Genomic DNA, 13,952 nt, shown 5'->3' on the forward strand with positions numbered 1-13,952 from the left:
TCACATGTCTTATTTCACACAGGTGACCAATCATAGTGTATCTGTCTCTCCCAATTGCTCAGTCCTTTTAAGTGTATGTACTATTTATTCATTCAAACATGATGAGTGAAGTGTCTTGCCTAAGATTACAAGAGTATCACGCCTGGATCAGAGGTTGGATTGAAACACCAGCCTTTGGGTTTTTTAGCAAACGCTCTGCCCCATGAGCCACTGGTAGTCAACAAGTGGCGATGTGATTATATTTGTTTCCAGGTGAAGCAGCGGAGAGGTGTGTAGAGTCTGAACGTCAGAGTGAAGTGGCCTCTGAAGAGCGGTGTAAACTGGAGGAGAAATTGGCTCTGGTGGAGAAGAACGCAGAGGAAACACTAAAACAGAAAGAGGAAAGTCATCGAGTGCAACTGGAAGCTGAGCTAGAGCGAAAGGTACAATATAACTTGGTATGTGTGTAGGGCAGGTTTTCATGTTTTACATCAATGAAGTGACATTTTTATGTAGGAAAGTTAAAAAAAAAGTATACACTTGAGCTGCTTTACTTCTTTTGTTTAATCCGGGGCCCATTTTCAATTGCAGTCAATATGCATATCAACTTGTTGTTCTGTACAGCTCCCAATCTTCTCTCTGTTGGTGCTGTGATGTGCAGGAGTGGGAGTTTGCAGAGTTGGTGTCACAGAGGGAGCGGGCGGAGGAGCAGCTGAGGAGACAGTGTGAGGAGCAGCGATCGCTCAGCCAGAAGGAGCTGCAGCAGGTGCAGGAGGAGCTGGACAGACTTCAGTACGAGTCCAACCAAAGCCTCCTGAACGCCGAGAGCGAAAAGCAGCATGTGTGTGGCTCCACATTCCTCACAGTTTATGAGCCCGTCTTTATACAAAAATATAAGAAGCATTTCGGTGAGGGAGAGCCTACAAGTTGGTGAGGGAGAGCCTACACCTATGCCAGATGCTCTTTCCGGTGCAATCCTCTTTGCTTCAGGCTTGGGAAAGACACAAACTCTGTGCTAGTTTGTCAGGATAAATTCGGTGTTTCTCTAACAGGACTTCATTCGTTTATAAATGAATTTGACCTTGTGGTTTTTGTGGTTAGGCTTTGTCCCAGATGGAGGCTGAAAAGGCTGCCCTCGCTGAGAATCTGGCAGCTCTGCATCAGGACCTGGCCACTGCAGAGATGGAGCTGGAGCGCATTAAGAGGGAGGCACACAGCAAACAAGAGCAGGACAAGGTGAAAGAATGACTGTTTTCTGATAAGTGTCCTATGTAATATGTCAGCTCTTTTTAAACACTTTTGACACATAGGCAACCGTCTTTTGTGATTTAACCTAAAAAAACATATTTAGTTTAGTTTAGTTTATTAGTTTATTTCAACAAAACATTAATAAAGATGCTTTGTGACAGATTTAGCTGAAACTAGTTTCTATCTGCAGTAGATGAATTACAATGTAAAATGTATTTAACCACTCAAATACACACAAACAGTCTACCATTGACCCATTGCAATCACTGGACACAGAATCAAGTAAAATGACTACAATAAAACATCACTAAAGGTGATTTCTAATAACACTTTTCTTATATTGTGAGAGAAGATCTTCAGGTCAGACAAAAGTTTAAGACTCTGGAAGTTTCTGCATGCCTTTGAATGAGAAGGCTGTGTAAATCTGCTGTCATTGTGGCTTGTGGACCTGGAGGACCTGGGTGTCTGCTCGGAGCAGAGTTGGACAATTTCTTAATTTTTACATAAAAGCAAAGCTCCTCCTTTGCTGCTACAAAGGGGAGCCTTTGTAGTGGAATCAATTTGAGCTCACAAAGGATCACCACAACTCAGGTGAAACTGTCTGGCCTTCACCTCATGAAATCAAAAGGTAGTCAATAAACAATTTGAACCTTTAAAGAGGGAGACTGAATATGCTGGATTACTCAAATATACATGAATACAACAAACCATTAGACAACAACAATAACATATTGTTAAAAAATAATGTTAGAAAAACAGTTTTCTCACTTTAGAATATGTTGTTATGCTTCAGAATGCATTGGAAATCCTTCGCTCTGAGCTGAAAAGACTGCAGGCTCACTTTGAGGAGTCCCTGGATGGCCATGAGAGTGACAAGAGGAGTATGACTGAGCAGATAAAAGATCTGAATGAACAAAAAGAGGGTGCAAAGCAGGAGGTGAGTTTTTTTTATAAACTTACCAATTGCATGGTAACCAATTCAGTGCAGTTGTAAAAACTGTATTTTGTCCACTGTTTTATCATATTCTACTGTTTACGTTTAACAATAATAAAATCAACAAACAAATCAAAGCTCCTTTAGATTTAGATTTAATGTTGCCAATTAAATGGCACTGAAGAATTGTACAATCATGGAAATGGATGGGAAATGACTGTGGTGTTTGACTTGGCGTAAATATGAGTCCTTGGATTCACCTCTAAAGGGAGGGGGGTTTGACCAATTAGTACAGAGTGGGGGAGAGCCATTAAGCAAAGGCCGCTGTTGACATTGGCGTGCGCCGCAGAGCTTTACTAGCATCAGGACGCCTTCAGGTGTGCAGTCCGCAGGGCCATGTTCCACGAGGCAGGAGTCCTGCTGCACTCTCTTTCTCTCTTTCTGCAAAGTTCCCCCAATATAAATTTCAGCTCGGCTGACTTTAATATAAACAGAAAGAGTGCAATTACACTACAATTTGTGCCAAGTGACATACATCTCCAAGTTAAATGAAAGCCGTAAATCTCATCTCTTGGGGTTGGCTGAGGTCAGAAAAGCAGGCCAAGGGTCGCTGGGCGTTTTAGTAAAACAACAACCTCACAGTCACCTCATTAGACTGAGTGGCAGAGCTGTAAAGTGTGGGTTTAAATGACGGGAAAGTCAGGACAGTGGGATTGTTTATCAGTTTGGTTTCGGTAAAAAGACTGAATTGAGCATCATCCTGTCTTCACTCTGTCTCTTTAGTCCTGTCAGATTGTAGTGAATGGGGCCGTGTGGAGCCAGAGTAGCAGAATTTGAGGTTTGGACTGCTGCTTTCTGCTGTAGATCAAGTCATGCTTCTGTGACACTGTCGTATTTGGCTGCCAAGGTCGACGCCGTTCAGTGTTTAATTATTTTTACTAATCCCATCTCAGGATTCTCATGTCAAGCTGTGACAAAGGAGGAGTGTGAATATGTGTAGCAGTTCAAAAGAGCATTTAGGAAGGAGAAACCAAATGGAAAGAGTGAGAACAAGATGGGAGGATACGGTCCCTGGTACCAAAATATGAAATCAAAGTTTGAGTTAACCCCTTGTGTAAATAAGCCGGTGGGGGAGTGTTTATTTTTTCCCTTGCAGCAGCGAGAGGCTGGCTCCACAGGGACTCAGGTCCCCCTGTCTCATCCACATAACACAACACTGCTGCCCTCATATTCTCTGCCCCTTCCCCTCACTCCCCTCCACAAAGAATCAGATAAAATAAAGTATAATTGGCTGGATCTGCACAGGCTTGTTTTTTCTCACATTAAAGTTTATGAGAAGAAAAAACATCTTGTGTGGCCTCTGAGTGTAGATCTCCTCCTCATCCTCCCTCCACCTCTTCTCCTCGGAGCGGGGGGCTGCTGTTTATCATGTTGCACTCTGTGGATTCTTTACACTTGGAGCAGCAGCACAGAGATGGGGAAAGACAGCACCTGGCTTTGAGCCCAACTGGCTCCTATCCATGCCCAGATAAGCTCTGTCCTCCCCATTCTCACACTACGCATAATGCCTTAAAACAGAATATAGGTCACAGAGGAGCCTGTGATTGTGCAAAGAGCATTTTAGTGTTTAAAGAAGAGCTAAACAACTTCCAAACAAAGAAATGCCCCCAGCTTTGGTTTTGATAAAAGACATACTGAAACATTTACAATCAGAGAAAAGTACAATCTACTGAATGGGAAATTGGAAAGTAGTTCTCTTAACATGGCAACCATTCATAGATTATTGTAATGCTCCAGAGCTGTTACTGCAGAGCTGAACAATAGTGTTTTGATTATATCTGTTCAGTGTTAAGTTTATCTGTTCTTTTCCCCCCTAAGTTTAAAATAAGCATAAAGTAAAAAGAGTGAAATTCACACATCAGCCCAACCCAGAGTAAAAGAAAGGTTAGAATATCATTTTAGTGTAGCTGGAGATTTCATTGTCAATGCTGTATAATGTAATTTAAAGGCAGATAAAAAATGTTTTTGACAATTAATACATAGTAACCCAAAATTATTGTTGGCCATAAAGGTAGAAGGCCTTAGTCGACAGTTACAAGAGGCCGAAGATGAAGTGGTCAAACTCCGAGCGGAGTTGATTGAGGCTCACAGAGGGCTTCAGGAGTGTGTTCACGAGCAAGACGTGCAGCACAAAGAAGTGCTGGATCTCAAAAGAATCTTGGGAGACGAGACCCGGGAGAAAGAGACCATTCAAGAGACAAATGAAGCGCTCAGAATTCTCATTAAGAAGGCAGAGAGTGAAAATACCAGGTACGATTTCAGATGTCAATATTATACTCTGTGCATTGCGCATTGATGTTTTTTCTCATACATTTGGGATTTAATCGACAGCTTGAGACGGTCTGCAGAAGAGAGGGAGCAGAAAATGTCCATTTTAGAAGAATATAGAGGCTCAACTCAACAGGAGGCGTCCACTCTGCGGAGCACTTTGAGAGAACAGGAGAAATCACGCCTGGAAGCACGCAGAGCTCTGCAGGAGCTACGCAGACAGGTGACATGTTACTTTAGTTATAAATAATACAATACAAAAGCCATTACTGTTGTGTTTCACTTCCAGGTAAAGACTCTCAATGGAGAGAATAAGCAGCAGAAGCTGGAACTGAAGGAGCTTTATGGTCGTATTTGTCAAGAAGAGCAGAAGGAAGAGGAGGCACGACGTGAGGTCTTCAGTCTGAAACAGAGAGTGCTGGAGAGTGACGCTGGTAGAGACGCTGCGCTCAGTGAGGTAGGAGCCACGAGAGAAGGGCAAAAGGAGCCTGTGACTTGCAAACTGTAATATTATTATTATCTTTTCCTGAAATTCCACACCAAAGTCTCCTGTGTGTCTACATCTCCTCTGAAGCCATTTCTGACTCCTTCAAATTCCTTGGCACTCACATCTCTAACACACTCGCACTGAGGCAAAAGTCAGATCACATCCAGAAAAAAATAAGTCCATTCTTTCTCAAATTGCTCAAACAATGCAGAGTCAGACTCAATCTCCTTCTACATTTCTACACAGCCATCATCAAGTAAAGCACACCTTTTTCCTCTTAAAGCAGTACTAAGTAACTCATGCCCCTAAGTTGCGTTTTTTTACTCATTAATTGTCCGTGAGAGTAAATACTACACTGACAGAAAAGACTAAGGGAGAGAGGGATATTGTACATCCAATTACATAATGGAGCTAATTTATTTCTCTCAAACTTTGCTGTAAATACTGTTTAAGTGGCGCTAGCCCACAGTTAGCTTTGCCCATTAGCCTGTTAGCTTCTTCTTCGTGACTCTGTTAGTGTGTAGTGGGGCCTCTAACCCGTAGGCAGCGAAGTTGCACTTGTGGTTTTCTGGCCAGAGACATCAGGGGGAGATGAAAGACCCCCCAATCATCCCATCAACACTTGTATTGCCCCCAGAGGGATTACGAAAAGGATTTATTAGGTAAACAAGTCACTTAGTACTGCTTTAAATCGCTGGTCACACTTTCATCCTTACACACTTTACTGCCGACACATCCCACAAGTAGCCATAAGAAGCACCTCTGAACAAACCTTTTCTGCACATCACCTGTTTACACTTATCAAGCTGCAGATCGCCCTAATACATTGTTTTACTGACACAGTGGATGCATTGAGCTCTTGTGAAATGCTGTGCCAAGTTGTTGTTTGGTCATTAAAAACAATCTGATTCTGATTCGTGTAACATATGCATTCATAGAAACAATAGACTGAAATAGAAAACAAAGTGTGTGCCAGAGGATGAACAAAACATGTGAGTTCTTTTCCAGGTTACAGGATTGCAGCGGCGTGTGGCGGAACTGGAAACAGCTGAGCATCAAAACCAAAAGCTGCTGCAACAGCTGGAGTCCAGTCAGCTGCAGCGTGAGCAGAGGCACAGAGAGACCACTGCTCAGCTGGAGGGGGCGCTAGACGATGCCATGGTCCAGATCAGGCACCTCACGATGCAGGGAGATCTCAGTGACAGTAAGACACAGGGCCTGGAGAAGCAGCTGGATTTGGGCAAAGCCAGAAGGAGAGATCTAGAGACGCAGCTGGTTGGACTGCACTCAGCACTGCGCCGCACAGTTCTGACCAACCACACACCAGCCACAAATGGTTCTCACAGGAGATCCCCTTCTCCATGGAGAAAACATACGCAGTTCAAAAGTGGGCCTATGGGTGTTTTGATACAATGTATTCATAATTGTAATTATGTCGCTATAATGATTGTTTTGGTGTTAGAACCCATTAATGGAGGAGATTGGAGTCCTCCTGAGGCTGAGGAATTGGATGTGGAAACTGTGCAAACTGTTCTCCAGGAACTGCAGAAGGAGCTCAAAGAGGCACGGAAAGACAGGGTGAGTTTAGCTGTGGGAATAGTACTGTCCTCAAACGTGTGTACTTTTTCATATTGATTTCTATTTTGTAGGATGAAGCACTGACTCAAATTGACAATTTAAGATCTCGAGTGACAGAGCTTCAAGACAACCTTAAAACATCAACTGGTCAGATCGAACAGCTCCAGAAGTCGTTAAAGCAGTCAGAGGATGGTATGTAAGCTGCGTGACATTAAAGCCAGGTTTATTTAGATCAGTTTATTTAGCTCAGTTTTCCGAACCATGTTTTTTAGGCAAAAGAGAGATGGGAGAACGCCTGCACAAAGCCCTGACTTCCTTAACTCTTCAGGAGGAAGCATCACATCGAGCAGAACGAGAGAAGAGAGGCCTTCAGGACGAACTGGCTCATCTAAAGAATGCACTGCGATCAGCAGAGGCTGAGTCCAGGGAATTGCAAGTATGTTTAAATGTTTGTATCTTTGTATCAGCAGCGTCATAATTAATTTTGATTTAATTGTTGCTGTGTGCACAGAACAAGCTGGAGCTGAGTCAGAGCTCAGGGTCCCGGGCCAGTGCAGAGCAGCAGAGGCTGAAGGAGGCTCTGGAGGCGGCTGAGAGTGAGGTGACCCGCCTGGAGCTGTCCCACCGCGCACTGGAGGGAGAGGCGCAGCGGGCTCAGCTCAGAGCGGCTGAGCTGGAGGCCGAGGCAGCCACCCTTCAGCACAGACTGACGGAGCTCCGGAGGAGGCTGGGAGAGAGTGAGGACCAGTGCTCAGCTCTGAGGCTCAGTGAGGAAAGGCTGAACACACAACTGTCCCGAGCTGAAACACAGGAGACTCAGCTGAAGGAGCAGGTCCTGAAAATGTCCTCGTCTCTGAAGGACACCCGCGGCGGCACTGGGGCACTGGAGGAACAGATCATACAACTTCAGAGGGCTCTGACGGCCAGTGAGCAAGACCGACGCACACTACAGGTCTGGCAGACAGCACATGATCATTTCCACATTCAGTAATTCATTCAACAGTGTAAAGATGGTTTCTAAAACAAGCAACCATTTTCCCTTGCTTTGATTTACAGTGTCATAATGAACCTCCTCATCTCCAGACAGAACGTTTTATTTACATTACAGTGGAGGTTTTCCTAAAGGTCCTCACACATGCAGCAGTAAAATGTTTGGGCAGCTCATTAATTCCCTTCTCGGGAGAGCTCTGGGGCTACGCATTCAGGGATATTGTACAAACAAAAACATGCAATACTTAGCATAAATCTATCATACTGCAAGAAAGCTATTGGATTTTGCTGGAAAAGTGAGATAACATACAGTTACTTTGACCCAGAATGTCAGAAACTATACATAAGAAAAAATATGTTGTATTATGCTCATTTAAGTTAAATGTAAACAACTGTACTTTTTATACTCTCCAGGAACATCTGGATAAAACACGCGAGGCTCTTTCTGAATCTAAGAAGCTGAACCACAGTCTAACAGAGAAGACACAAAGCAGCCAAAGAAGCCAAGAAGACATTGAGCTAAAATACTCAGAGCTGGAAAAGCTTAATAACTCACTAAAGGAGGTCATTTCAACAGATTAAGTGAGCTGATATTTTTTTTTATATGTATTTTATTTTTTTGTTTGTTGTATCTCAGAGCTTAAAGCAGCAAGATGCAGACCTTGACAGCCAAAGGCGACTACAGCAGCTCCGACATGAGAGGAAGGATCTACAGGAGAATGTAAAAACTCTCCAGGACGCTTTACAAAAGATTCAGAGCGAGAGAGCTGAGATGGCGAGAGCAATTTCACGTCTGGGTAAAGACAAATCGACTCTGAGGAAGTCTCTGGAGAAGGTGAGATGTAGCATCAAAACAGTAAAACAACTTTAAAAGGAATAGCCATTCATATAGCCAATGCAAGAAAAAGAATCCAAAAGAGATCAGAAAAAACTATGGTTTGATTCACTAATGTCACCGGATAAAAAAACAACAAAAGTCAGTTGCTTAAAGAGTTGGAGTTTAAGTTACTAGAAGAATAGCTAAAAAAAGCCAAAAAGGAATTGAAAGTTGTGTAATACACTGAAGTTTGGGACAAATAATAGAAACTACCCTTTACTGACCTGAGCTGCACCTCTCTGTGGAAACATGGCTCTTGTATTCAGTCCTGAACATCAAAACAAAGAGCAGTATGTGCTGCCATGACAGCAGCCACAGTGGAAGATCTATTCCTACTGCTACTGTATAGTTTAAACAGCACACAGAGTCCCGGGACGCACCAGGCCTTAAGTCCTGAAGAGACCTGAATACTCCCATAGAGTTATATGAGGTAAAAGATCTGAGGTACTAAATGTTAGGCAGCCAAACCACAAAAGGCTTTAAATGCAATAAATGATCTTAATGTCAAATCTAAAACTGTTGGAAGTGCTCATAAGGAAAACGGCCAGACCTGGAGTAATATATGTTTATTGCTGTCAGAAGTCATATTGCCACATTTTAGTGCCATTAGAAGAGCATTAACATACAAAAATGCTCATTTACCTTACATAAATCAGGACAGCACGAGATCATGTGTGCATTACATTTGATTTGCTTCATATTAATAGGCTTTGTCACACGGTACTTTGTTGGTGGAAACATGTAGGAGGATTGTGAGAAGTGACTGTGTGCTGAGCTTCTGCTGCATGCATTACACAGGGCAAATGAAAGCTGAACCATGGTAAAGTCATTCATGTTATGTCACTGTGTCACTGTCGTCAGGTGGAGATGGAGCGGCTGAGGAGGGAGGAGGAGACAGCTGCAGCAGCCAGAGACAAACAGCGACTGGAGGAAACTATCCAAGACCTGGAGCAGGAGATTATGGAAAAGGAGAGAGAAATGCAGTCTCTACAGGTTCGACTAGGATACAGTCACAGTTAACCTGATATAAATTCTCTCTTCTTGAAAATAAAGTCAATTTAAAACAATTTCCCCTGGAAATTCAATAAGAACTAAACAGACCAGTCTAGCCGCCATGGATAAACAGAAGAAGTTTAGGGAGTTTAGGGACGGTCAGGAAAGTGATAAATTGCTGGTGAGTCCTGTATCAAAAGACACAGAAATTTTATGAACTTTCAAGACAAGGTATGCCATTGTTGAGTTGTCCTTCATTGCTTGGAACCTATGGTTTATTGTCCACAATATGCACAATGTTGCCTTTCACATGTCTGCTTAGGTTGTTCACCAAGAGAAACCCGTTGAACCCAGCTCATGACCTTAGTAACCCCCATACCCCCCTCCTCCGACAGCAGCAACAGAAGACAGTGTTGTTCAGCCTTTAAACGTCTGTATTTTCAGTTTTTGTAATGCACAAATGCATGTATCCAGGCTCATATATCCCAGCTGGAGCACTTACATGCACAGCGCCTCCTGGAGGTGACGGCACGGCATCACCATGAGCTGGACCTGGAGACAGAGGGTTTGAGAGAGAGCCAACTCCAGGCTGAGCAGGCTTTAGAGAATCGAGAAAAGGCCCATCGCCAGAGGGTCAGATGCCTGGAGGAGCAGGTAGCTGAACAATAACACTGTGTTAGCCACAAAAATATTTTTGTAATCCAACCCCACTGTTTTGATCTGTTTGTCCATTCAGGTGTTGACTCTCAAAGAGCAGCTGGATCAGGAGACACGGAGACGACAGTCCTATTTTCATCAGATGCTGCAGCCCGGTGTGTAGGAGGAAAGTATGTAGCACCTCTGACGCCACATTCACTGTTCCTATGGCAGCTTCCCAAAAACATGATATTACAAGCTACATGCACATTTGGAGAGCACAAACAACCCTTCGGCGCTCGCCACCCTGCACATGTGCACTCGGATTACTTTAATCTGGAGCAAAACTCAACAACAACAAACAATGAATGTTTTGTTTACGAATGGACTGGAAGTGCCAAATTGTTTAAGGATTTCCTCTCTGCAGTTGGTGCTTCTAAGTCTGTTTATGCTGCGTCAGATTTTTAGGAAATCGTGTGACGAAAGATTTCCTCAGATGGTGCTCAATACAACAATCATCTGTTTACTTGTTGTCATCTGCTAATCACGTTTCACATGTCATTTATGATTTTGTTATACGCTAACCTATTTTAATTTCCAATAATGTGATCTCTTGTGGGAACAGGGTAACATAGTTTCCACTTATGTACTTAATTACTAGTGAATGTATGATTGTTTTCAATAAAGCTGGGTGTATCAAAGCTCCTTTTGTTTAAAGCTTGTTGACGTGTGATAATCAATAACATTGCAGCTGGCTACAGAACTGTGCTATGGAAAGACTTTGTGAACTGAGTGAAAGACAGCACTGCCCTTTGGAGACATGTGTTTGGTTCACACCATTAAAAAAGCCTTTGTGGATTTAGTGTTGTGGGTGAGAAGATGACCTTCGCTCTCTGTTGCCAGTGCTGTCTCCAGTGTTTTCTCCCAGCAGATCCTCTACACGGTCCATGTGGAGCTTCTTTCCTTTAAAATTATTCTGGCACTCACTTTGTTATCCTAAATGACCCCAAAACACTGAGATATATGTGATCTTCCCTGCGCTGATTTCATGTGCCTTCTCCCAAGTGCTTAAACATCATGTGTAAGTATTTACTTTTCATTCCTCTCACTCCATTTCAGCCCTGAGTGGTTCCCACACAGCGCTGCATGTCTTCTCACTGTGTTACCTTGTACGCCGCAGTAACTGTACATAGTAAGAGTTTTGAAGCAGGGGGAAAATCCTGTCAAAGTTTCTTTAAAGCAGCCCTTTGATTATCATAGATCCACCCAGCGGTTATCCAGTTACCGGCCTCCTTTCAGCTATTGGCTAGAAAGAGCTAATTATGCAAGGTAGTGAATCCCTGTGGGGGAGGTGGGGCCAAAACTGAAAGAACTCCTTTGGCAGGCAGAATAGAGCTTTTATTGAAGATATTTCTAAGCTTGACCATCAGGGACCAAATCAGTGGATTGTTGGCTAAAAAAAAAAAAAAAAGAAAAACATCTGAATCACGCTTCCCTGTTTTGTTTTTTTTCATTCCTTCCAGTGAGCTCGGGAGTGGACCTCATGCAGCAGCAGGCAGAATGCAAGGAATCTCCAGTATTCCCCGCTCTGACAGCAGAACTCCGGCTGACTTTTAAGGAACAAGTGAGGAGAGCAAGAGAGCAGCCAGGGCAGGACGCACAGCAGCGTGTTTGAGAGCCAGAGACGCACCGCTTCTCCGCCTGCTCTGCGCTGGTGGCCTCAGGTGTGCGCGCTCCTCCCTCCCTCCCCATCGGCACGCCATCATCCCAGGGGTGGATAAGGCCATGGTGCTGCGGGTGCTGCTGTCCTGCCTCTGCACCCTGCTCTCCCTGCACCCACCGCCCGGGGTGCACACGGCCGTGCCCCTGGAGGACTTCTACCCCTTCGGCCTGGACAGGGGGGACTCCCAGACCGTTGCCCAGGACGACGGAGGGTCCCGCTTGGTGGAGATTTCCGTGGCTTTTCCGTTCTTTGGAGACAGGCACACCGGGCTCTATGTAAGTACATCTAGTGTCATTTATTATTACATCTATGTATGAGCTCTATTCCTGTTCTTATTGCAGTTGTGATATGTTGTCTACTTGAAATTGATTATTGCAAAAATATCTTACTATTGACCTGATTAACTTCGAGATTAGGGGTTTTCAGGTCTTAATTTGTCTTTTTTTTGCCGAACTATAAATTACCATATCTTTGATGTGGAAATTATCCCATACATGGCTTTAGTTTCCTTTTCCTCGCCAATTACACTCTTGCCATCTCAATAACTCATTCAATATCAACCTTCATTATCATCTCAGTATCCCAAAAAAATGATTGCATATTGCATTTAATCTTGTGTGTCCGTAATGTGCATGTGCCTGGATGTGTCAGCGTTTCTGAGCGTGTGCATGCTTCTGGCAGTGGGAAATAGAAGCTGACATGGTGTGGATTGTATAAGAGCCTCAGGGAGATGAAAGTGGGCACGCAGCCAAATACTACACTGCTTTGCCCTTTGAGAGTTTTTATGTTTGTGTGCACTCATAAGCTCCATGAGTGTTTGTGTGTGTGTGTGTGTGTGTGCATGTGTGTGTGTAACCCCCATTTGAAGAATATAGCGTTTTCCCCCCACGGCTGGAGTCATAGCCATCTATAACCTTCTCCTTACTTTACATGTGCTGTGGCTGCACACTGTAAAGCGCTCACAGTGGGAGCGTAAAGCAGGACTATTAGGCGAACAGTGGTTAGTCCTGCTCTAATAAGTCTACAAAGAGCTGTTAAAGGAAGTGACAGTTTGTGTTCGTACTGTTGCCGCGCAGCATCTGTGAGCAGTTGGTTCTCACAGAGCTGAGGGGGAAAGTATGCACGCTAGTGAGAGAGAGGAACAGCGCTCATGGGAGGAAGCCCAATGGTTTGACAAGGATTTTCGCGCACCACAATGAAACACACTTTGATCTGCCTTTGTCATGTATTGGGTTCTGTTCCAGCTCGGGAAAGGCAGAACTCCCTTAAATCAACACCACCTGTTGTGGTTATGCATCCCGTGCTCGCTCTCCGCGTCCGTCCCCCCTCCCTCCTGCTCAGAGCCAGGGGAGGCTGAGGATCCATGGCAACAATGGCCCGGTCAAAGGTTAACTTTCTAATCTAAGCTTTTGTGCAACAGATGAAGTCACTCTCCCAAAGAAGAAACCTCACACGGAGCTCCGTACAGTGACACTGTGGTGATGCACTCAGGCATCTGAACTCTGTAACCTTTGTCTGTAACCTCTCTGCTGATGACACGCATTCAGCTGACATGTCCCATAGTGCGGCTAAAGTTAAATAGACGCTCTACGACTACTTAGTAGTAATATTAAGTAGTGCAGAAAATGTCCAGTTGTCTTCTAATTTATACCAAGAATCTTTTAATCTCTGGTTTTGAGATTGGCACGGTGGCACAGCAGTTGGAGCTTGTGCTTCACAGCAAGAAGGTTCCGGGTTCGATTCCCACCTGGACGGGGCCTTTCTGTGTGGAGTTTGCATGTTCTCCCCGTGTCTGTGTAGGTTTTCTCCGGGTATTCCGGTTCCCCCTACCACTAAAAACATATGCAATAGGTTCCCATCTGGGGCCAGGACTCCCCAGAAAAAGAAATTCTTAATCTCAGTGAGGCTTTCCTGGTTGAATAAAGCCTGTACCAATGTTTTGCCAGTCAATGTTTACATGCATTACGCTGTTTGACAGTCAAGCTTCCATTGGCGGTTCTAATATCTCAGTCTATAAACATTAAACTTTGTGCCTAAAGTGGTCTAAAACGTCCTACAATCTAAAGCATAAACCACTTCTTTGTAAATAAGAAATTAGGTGTCAACCGGGCAAGCCAAATTGTTAGTTCTAAAAACTTCAATAGTTTATTCTAGATAGCACTGAGTGAAAAAGGATGGA

The 13,952-nt window shown here is 43.9% G+C and overlaps 2 protein-coding genes across 3 annotated transcripts in view; both read left to right on the forward strand.

Annotated features, from left to right (window-relative positions):
• Positions 1-10,625, forward strand: part of crocc2 (ciliary rootlet coiled-coil, rootletin family member 2) — a 29,584-nt gene extending 18,959 nt beyond the window's left edge. The window contains exons 20-36 of one of the 2 annotated variants that reach the window (XM_079575073.1): positions 253-422; positions 641-820; positions 1,081-1,215; positions 2,021-2,164; positions 4,233-4,471; positions 4,553-4,712; positions 4,779-4,946; positions 5,985-6,363; positions 6,439-6,554; positions 6,626-6,746; positions 6,827-6,990; positions 7,066-7,506; positions 7,959-8,108; positions 8,182-8,379; positions 9,283-9,414; positions 9,889-10,068; positions 10,151-10,625. In XM_079575073.1, coding sequence (XP_079431199.1) covers positions 253-422; positions 641-820; positions 1,081-1,215; positions 2,021-2,164; positions 4,233-4,471; positions 4,553-4,712; positions 4,779-4,946; positions 5,985-6,363; positions 6,439-6,554; positions 6,626-6,746; positions 6,827-6,990; positions 7,066-7,506; positions 7,959-8,108; positions 8,182-8,379; positions 9,283-9,414; positions 9,889-10,068; positions 10,151-10,234 — 3,161 coding nt within the window. In that variant the 3' untranslated portion in view covers positions 10,235-10,625. The remainder of the gene's footprint in view (positions 1-252; positions 423-640; positions 821-1,080; positions 1,216-2,020; positions 2,165-4,232; positions 4,472-4,552; positions 4,713-4,778; positions 4,947-5,984; positions 6,364-6,438; positions 6,555-6,625; positions 6,747-6,826; positions 6,991-7,065; positions 7,507-7,958; positions 8,109-8,181; positions 8,380-9,282; positions 9,415-9,888; positions 10,069-10,150) is intronic. The other variant, XM_079575074.1, reaches the window with a different exon arrangement.
• A 291-nt stretch (positions 10,626-10,916) lies between these two features.
• Positions 10,917-13,952, forward strand: part of sned1 (sushi, nidogen and EGF-like domains 1) — a 39,950-nt gene continuing 36,914 nt past the window's right edge. Inside the window, exons 1-2 of the mRNA XM_079574857.1 lie at positions 10,917-11,131; positions 11,574-12,048. Coding sequence (XP_079430983.1) covers positions 11,836-12,048 — 213 coding nt within the window. The 5' untranslated portion in view covers positions 10,917-11,131; positions 11,574-11,835. The remainder of the gene's footprint in view (positions 11,132-11,573; positions 12,049-13,952) is intronic.

Source organism: Gobius niger (genome assembly GCF_951799975.1).
Source record: "Gobius niger genome assembly, chromosome: 17".
In the NCBI taxonomy this organism is placed as follows: Eukaryota; Metazoa; Chordata; class Actinopteri; order Gobiiformes; family Gobiidae; genus Gobius; species Gobius niger.